This window comes from Magnolia sinica, chromosome 11, assembly GCF_029962835.1.
Source record: "Magnolia sinica isolate HGM2019 chromosome 11, MsV1, whole genome shotgun sequence".
Classification (NCBI taxonomy): Eukaryota; Viridiplantae; Streptophyta; class Magnoliopsida; order Magnoliales; family Magnoliaceae; genus Magnolia; species Magnolia sinica.
In genome coordinates, this window is record NC_080583.1 from 64770218 (window position 1) to 64778670 (window position 8453).

General features: G+C 40.3%; 1 protein-coding gene across 1 annotated transcript; it reads right to left on the reverse strand.

Moving 5' to 3' along the window:
• Positions 1 to 6640: 6640 nt before the first annotated feature.
• Positions 6641 to 7963, reverse strand: LOC131218135 (uncharacterized). The gene is made up of 4 exons (XM_058212815.1): positions 7825 to 7963; positions 7573 to 7679; positions 7243 to 7449; positions 6641 to 7099 (listed from the first exon to the last, which is right to left on the reverse strand). The coding sequence occupies exons 1-4, from the start codon at positions 7961 to 7963 to the stop codon at positions 6641 to 6643; spliced, it is 912 nt and encodes a 303-aa protein (XP_058068798.1).
• Positions 7964 to 8453: the final 490 nt, after the last annotated feature.

The following is an 8453-nucleotide window of genomic DNA, read 5'->3' on the forward strand; positions in this document are numbered from 1 at the left end:
AACCATTGACAATCTTTTATAATAACTTAGATATGATTTCCATCTTAAGTAACATCAAGCATTCATCAAGGTCGAAGCATATCGACATCAAGTATCTTGTTGTGACAGAAAGAGTTTAGAATCGTCTTATGTTTGTGAAGTTCATCGGCACTGAGAAGATGATTATGGATCCACTCACTGAAGGGATCCCCATCATGTTATTTCAGGAACACGTGACATCTATAGGAGTTATTAATCCTACAAATGTATTTAGTTAGTGGGACTTGATCATAATTAATTTTGCATAGACATGTATAAAGATCTCATTTATAGTGTTTTAATGATTCTCACATAAAGTTTGTTTCTGCTTCTCATTAAGTATGCACATTTTTGAGTAAGCAGAACCAAATCCTTTTTCATTGGAGACATTTTAAAGCTCTAAGAGATAGTTGCTTATTCAGGATGTATCCTTAATCGATATTGTCTCAATGGAATCTGAAAGTACAAGTCGATACAAATTGGTGGCCACTACGTTCACTACTCATTTCTTATCGCGTAGTTCTAAATCGAATTCTTGGAGTAGAAGGATCCATCTCAATAGAAGGTGCTTGGCATCTAGTGTAGAGCGGGTTGCGGACATTTTTATATCTAAGATGGATCAGAGAAGGCCCGATCAGAGGCAGAAGTCATCAAGACTGTCAGAACCTTAAAACAGGCATATCTCGCAAACCGGAATGAGTTACTCGACGTACCATATATGATTTTAAGGTAGGACGGGCTACTTTATCCAACTATTCTATCATATCATGGCCAAATTCCATATTTAATTCTATTTTTACTATAAGTAGTAAGTTTTAGTTTGATTATAACTCTTCATCTGTTGGGCTTTAGGAGTTGTGTCCAACATGAAAAGTGCTTAGAATAATTAGGAGAATGACGTGGTTAAGCTACATAGGACACTTACTATAAAAGTAAATTTACTATTTATAGTAAGTTATGAATTTTAGGGAGTTTTAATTATATTTTGCTTTTGATTTCTCTCCCATTGTTTAGTATCCCTATTTAAAGGGTTGTGAACTTGTTTATTTCATTCATCAATTAAAATTTGAATTTATTAGAATTTATTTCTATTTTCTTATTTTCTTTCCTCGTGGATTCGAGAAGTCTCTGTGAGGAGTCCAGAGAAGCACTATGGATTCGGAGTAATTATCCTTGAGCAAGACGGTGATCGACCTCTCACGTTCATCCCTACGTCAATTAGTATCAGACCAAGGACTCCCCCTTGGGCCGATGGCAAACAACAAAGGTATGAACAAAAATCCTATGGACGGTAATCCAAGGATTTGTTTTCTTTCGGAAAGAATGGAAGCTTTCCACCGGGAGAGTCGGTTGACCATGCAAGGGCTGCAGGCAACCCTCAACTATATTGTGGATGCGCTAATTCCGTCCCGAGCTCAAAGAGATGCTCAACCACCCATGGTCGCTGCATGACACAATCCTGATTTCTACAGAGCACTATCAGATTATGGTAAATCGCAGGCCACCACTTTGCTCACGAGGAAGCTGTTATATATGTCAAAGGTAGAAATATATTTACAATGAGACAACATCTTTCGAATGAGGTGCACTGTAAGCCAAAAAGTCTGTAATGTGATCATCGATGTCAGGAACAGTGAGAATCTCGTATCGAAAATAATGGTGGAAAAGATGCAACTGAAAATAAAAAAGAATCCATCTCCATATAAGATTGGAGGGATCAAGGAAGTCAACAAAACAGTGGTAACCAAACAATGCACTATCTATTTTCAATTGGTAGAAATTATAAGGATCAAGTACTTTGTGTCGTAGTCGACATAGAAGTTTGTCATATGTTACTTGGTCACCATGGCAAAATAATATTGATGCTATTGCTACGCATAGAGGTCAGGATAACGTATTTACATTTATTAAAGATGGTAGAAAGATTAGCCTTCTCCCTATAGGAAGGGAGAACCAACCCAAGACTTCTAAAGTGGAGGGACAATCTCTCACAACTGAATAGACTTTTGTTAAACAATCTGAGGAAACAAGAGTTATATATACATCACTTGAAAAGAAAGAATATATGGAGCCTATGAACATCCGAGGGGATTTGAAACCAGTGTTGCAGGAGTTCAAGGCGATTGTGCTCGATGAACTCCCTAATAAATTTCCTACCATACGAGATATATAAAACCACATTAATATTATCACAAAGATAAGTCTGCCGATTGCCCATATTATCAGAAGGAATGTGAGATCTTGAAGGCAGAAGTGAAGGAACTGATCCATACTAGCCAAGTAAAGGAGAGCATGAGTATATGTATTGTGTCAACTCAAGAGCCTAATGTCAAGTATAAGAAAATGGCTAATAAACATCTTCATTAAAAGTTGTCTCAAAATCATTAACCAAGTCCCTTGAGTAACTCGAGGATGAGTTTTTTCTAAGCGGAGGGGTCAAATGTAGAACATGTCACAGATATATTCCTAACATGGTTAGACTAAAAGAAGGTGGACAGTAAATTGATCAAAACGTTTGATCTGAGAATCGTTTTAGTGCACCAGACCGAGTATCATGAACTGAAGCAGCAGAGAACTCGAGGACGAGTTCTTTTGAAGTGGAGGGGACTAATGTAGAGTGGGTCGTGGACACTTTTATGTCCAAGATGAATCAAAGAAGGCCTGATCAGAGGCAGAAGTCATCAAGACTGTCAGAACCTTAAAGTAGGCATATCTCACGAACCAAAATGAGTTACTCGACGTACCATTTATGATTTTGGGGTAGGACGAGCTACTTTATCCAACCATTCCATCATATTGATGGCCGAATTCCATATTTAATTCTTTTTTTACTATAAATAGTAAGTTTTAGTTTAATTATAACACTTCATCTGTTGGGCTTTAGGAGTTGTGTCCAACATGAAAAGTGCTTAGAATAATTAGGAGAATAACGTGGTTAAGCCACATATGACACTTACTATAAAATTAAATTTACTATTTATAATACATTATGAATTGTAGGGAGTTTTAGTTATAGTTTACTTCTGATTTCTCTCCCATTGTTATCCTTATTTAAAGGGTTGTGAACTTGTTTATTTCATTCATCAATGAAAATTTGAATTTATTAGAATTTATTTCTATTTTCTATTTTCTTATTTTCTTTCCTCGTCGATTCGAGAAGTCTTTGTGAGGAGTCCAGAGAAGCTTCGTGGATTCGGAGTAATTATCCTTGAGGAAGACGGTGATCAACCTCATCACGTTCATCCTTGCGTCAGCATCCTTCTTAGAAAGAAGATACTTAAGGGTCGTGTGATTGGTGAATATTATAATTTTGGATCTAATCAAGTATGACCTGAACTTATCCAGTTCAAATACCATAGCAAGTAATTCCTTTTCCGGAATGGAGTAATTAATCTAAGCACCGTTCGGCGTTCTACTTGCATAATAGATGATGTAAGGCTTTTTGTCCTTTCTTTAGCCTAATACCTACCTAACAACATAATCACTAGCGTCACACATAATTTCAAAAGAAACACTCTAATCAAGTGGTTACATGATGGGTGCAGTTGTCAACCTGCCTTTAAGCTTTGTAAAAGCCTCATGCCATTCATTGGTCCACTCAAATGGGACATCCTTTTGAAGGAGATTAATTAAAAGTCTAGAAATTTGACTAAAATTCTTAATAAATTTCCTATAAAATCTGTCGTGACCTAGAAAGGATCGAATACCACGTATGCTTTTGGGAGCAAGCAAATTTGTAATTAGATCTATTTTGCCCTTACCTACCTTGATTCCATTGGACAAGATCACATGTCTAAAGACAATTCCTTTTTGAATCATGAAATGACATTTTTTCCAATTCAAAATGAGGTTCTTTTCTTCACACATCATCAAAACCAATCACAAGTGCTCAAGACACTCATCAAACGTACAACCAAAGATGGGGAAATCGTCCATGAAGACTTTCAAAATTACGCATGTCAGGAACAAAAAATACTGAGCATGCATCTCTGGAATGTGGTAAGAGCGTCACATAGACCAAATGGCATCCTTTTGTAAGCAAATGTGCCAAAGGGGCATGTAAAAGTGGTATTTTCCTGATCTTCAAGAGCAATCTCTATTTGATTGTAACTGGAGTAACCGTCAAGGACACAATAGTAGGAATGATCGCCCAACCTTTCCAAAATCTGATCAACAAAGGACAAGTGGAAATGGTATTTCCTTGTAACCATGTTCAACTTCTTATAATCAATGCACATTCTCCAACTATTAGTGACTCTAGTTAGCACGAGTTTGTTACTGGCATTGGCTATGATGGTAATTTTGGATTTCTTAGGAACTACCTAAGTTAGACTCACCCACTAAGTATCTGAGATGAGGTGGATAATACCCACATCCAACAGCTTAACACCTCAATTTTAACCACATCCTTCATGTTTTGATTTAATCAACGTTGTGGTTGTCTTGATGCTTTAACATTATCCTTAAGGTGTATTCGATGAGTGCAAATCATGGGATAATTTCTCATGATATCTACAATAGTCCATCCAATGACACTTATGTTCTCTGAGAGGTTTTTTTTAGGTGAAAATGATATTTCCATATATGGGAAGGAATTTACATCAGGACTAAATTCGGGCCTCCCTTTCGAAAAAAAGGACCAAGAGGCAGCCTATCGTAAGGGACAACAAAGAAAAGAAAAGGAACAAACTACAGCACCCCGGATTAAAGCTTGCAACACAACCATCAGCCAGCCTCTACTAGCTCACGAGCTACTGCCTAATCGACCACAGCCCTGCTTTGTCTAGTAGGGGTAATCCCCTTATATGAGGGGGAAGATCTACAGAATGTACAAACGTGGAATTTGATTGACGGTCACTCCCAAGCTTCGCTAAGACGTCAACCGTGGTATTACCTTCCCTCAGGATATGGTGGAAGCAGAAATTTTCACTGTTTTTAAGCTTATGAATCCGAATTAACCAGTATTCCCAGCAGAGGTCCCCAATATTTGGCCCATTAATCAGGTCCATGACCATTTTGGAGTCAGATTCAACTATAACTCTTTTAAGCCCCTTATCCAAGCATAAGATTAAACCATCCCAGACTGCCCGAAACTCAGCAATATTGTTGGAGCCCATTCCATATCCCATATCAAAAGTGAATAAGAAACCGCCATTCTCATCTCCACAGATCCCTCCACCACCTACCATCCCCGGATTACCTTTAGACGAACTATCTACGTTCATCTTGTAGCAGCCAGCAGATGGAGGAAGCCATTTGATAATAGTTGTTGCCATCTTGGGAGGGGGAGGAACATTGATCTCAATGGCTTGGAGAGTGAGATTCGTTGAAAGAGAGGATGTCCTGGGGTTGGGAAATCCACGGTTGAGCAATTTGAGCCATCAGGCCACACGCCTAATCGTAACGGAGGGAGGGATTTCTGCTTCTTCAAACTTGATCTCGTTCTTGGATTTCCAAATCTCCCACAGGATGAGAATAGGGGCCAGGCCACGTAGGACACCTATACCACTAGTGGGAGAAGAGGCTTGCCACCAACATGATAATATGTCTTCCACTGAGGAATTATCTAATAAGACAATCCCAAAAATTGATCTAAAATGATTTCATACCTTATTTTCTAGGTAACCCTTAAGGAATAGGTGCAGCAAGGACTCCTCAATTAGACGTTGACCATCTGCTAACCTGTAGCAAACACACATTGGAGCTAACGCAATGCCCTGGACTGCACTCTACATTTAGTTGGGATTGCATCATGCAGAACTTGCCAAGCAAAACATGAGATTTTTGGAGGCGGCTTCAAGTGCCAGACCCAATCAGCCTAGCACTTTTTCTATGTCCCTGCATGACTAGCCCTCCACGCTGTTTTGACAGAGAAAGCACCTAACAGTTCTAGCAGCCAGAAGAAGGAATCTTTGGAATCTAACGTGTAGAAACCCCCCTGGGAAACATTGTCCACAACTTCCTGAGGAATACAGGAGAAGGCAGAGGAGGGGGGGAGAGGGCCACTTGGGCCCAAAAAATCTTTAACTTTCAGCTGATGCAGAGGCTCTAGGATGGGCTTGATAGAAAGTTGGGCGAGTTAGCCTAGGCTTGACCAATTATCTCTCCATAGACTGACTGCATTCACCTTACCCCACTTGGCATTGCATGAGGCTGTCCACAAACTGAAAGTTTGAGCGAATGCTCTTCCAGATTAGTGAGGGTGCAGCTGAGATCAGAGGGCTACCGCTTCAGGTTCGGAGGTGATGAATATATTTGGATCTCATCAGGGCCACCCAAGGGTCGTTCCCTTGCCCATACCTGATTGTCACGCGAGCTTTATCCTGTAAGCTTTCATAATCTCTTTGAGGGGGTGAATTCCTAGACCTCCCTCGCTTTTGGGCTTGGATAATAACTTCCAATTGATCCACTGCATCTTTCTTGATCCGCCTGACCAACCCCAGAAGAACTTGGCAAAATTGCTTTCCATATCAGCAATAACTTAGAGCGGCACCTACGTGGCTACTAAGGAGTGGATTGGAATGATAGATAGCACATGGCAAATTAGCGTGGCTCTCCCTGTCTGGGAGAGGCATTTTGCCTTCCAACCATTAATACGGGACTCAATCTTGTTCAGGAGGAGCTAAAAATCTGCTCTCTTCACCCTTCCTCTAGCTATTGGAACACCTAGATATGTATAGCCAGCCGTAGATTTGAGGATCCCCATCTTGTGTTCAATCAAACGAATCCCGGTGATAGGAACTTTTTCAGAGAAGAAGAAAGAGCTCTTGCCGCAGTTTATTAGCTGCCCCGAAGCATATTGGAAGTCCTCAAGAAACTTATTCACCACTCTAAGCGACGAGGTACCGCCGTTAAGGAACAACAAGGTATCGTCAGCAAAAAGAAGATGGGAAACAATTGGGCAGCCTTGTTTGAGTTTATATGGGAGGCATTCACCCCTCTCCATTAAAGATTTGAATCCCCTGCTTAACACTTTAGCTGCTAGAATAAAAGGACTGGGAGAGAGCGGATCTCCCTGACGGAGCCCTCTAAAGGATTTGAAGAACCTCGCAACTTCCCCGTTGATTAGATTGAAAACTAGCTATTCGCCCAACATTTTTCCACTAGAGCAATCCAATTGTCGCATAAACTAAATTGACTAAGGACCTGCTTGAGGAAGTTCCAGTCGATTCTGTCATAGGCCTTTTCTAAGTCAAGCTTCAATACCAAGTTTCATCCTCTCACCTTCCTATTAATATCTACGAACATCTCCTGTGCCAGGGCAATGTTCTCTACGATGGATCTACCTTTAACAAAAGCTCCTTGCTTAGGAGAAATAAGCAAAGGAAGCAGATTGTTTAAACTGGAGGCAATTATCTTGGAGAAGATCTTGTAGATACAGTTGTACAGGATGATGGGCCGAAAGTCTGAGAAAGAGGAAGGAGCTGCCACCTTGGGAATGAGGCAGATTAGGGAGGAAGAGAATGCCCTGGGAATATCTCCTCATTAGAAAAGAAATTGCACTGCTTTATGGATGTTTGTACCCATAATATTCTAGCAGTGGGAGAAGAATACACCAAAAAATTCGTCGGGGCCAAGAGCCCCGTCTTTTGGAAGGGAGTTGATAGCTTGGTGGACTTCCTGCAGGGAGGGGCTGGCAAGGAGGGCTTCGTTATCTGGGACTGAAACCATAGAAGGGATGAAATGCAGGATTGAAGAGAAGTAGGACGTGCCTTCAGACCTGAAGGTTGCCTCAAAATGTTTGACCGCTTCCAACTTGATTAAGGCGGGGTCCTGAATTAGATTCCCCCCCCCCCCCCCTCCTACAGGAAAGAATGGATTTAATTTCTTCTTTCCTAATCCTGTCTGCAACCAAGGCGTCGAAGAACCGCGTGTTCCAGTCACCCTCCTCCAGCCAAGCATTTCTCGACTTCTGTTTCCAGAATATTTCTTCCCTCAATTCCATATTCTGTAAATGTTGTTTTGCTTGAGATAGTTGGGCCTAGAGATCCGTATCTAAGGAAGACTGCATCTTTTACTCAATGTTATTCAGCAAGTTTTAGCTTCTTTGATTTGGCGATGAATGTTCTCAAAGGTATCTGAAAAGGCCAAGTTATATGTCCTAGAGGGGGGAGGGGGAGGGGGGGTGAATAGGAGTATGCCAAATTAAAACTTTACCAGCAGAATTTAATTGAATAAAGGAAAGATAGCATTTTAAACAAATCACAATACCGAAATGTAAAGCAACCTCAAAATTCTAGTCTTGAGAGGTTGATACAAATGTTGTTCTAAGGATAACCTTGCACCATAAAAACCAAGGGTTTATGGCAGGACAACCTTACTAGAACGGTTTAAGTGTCAATATCTCAAACTGAAGAGGAATAAAAGTAAATAGCAAGAATGGAAGTCTAAACTATTACAACATTCCCCACAATGCTTGAAATGAAAATATTACA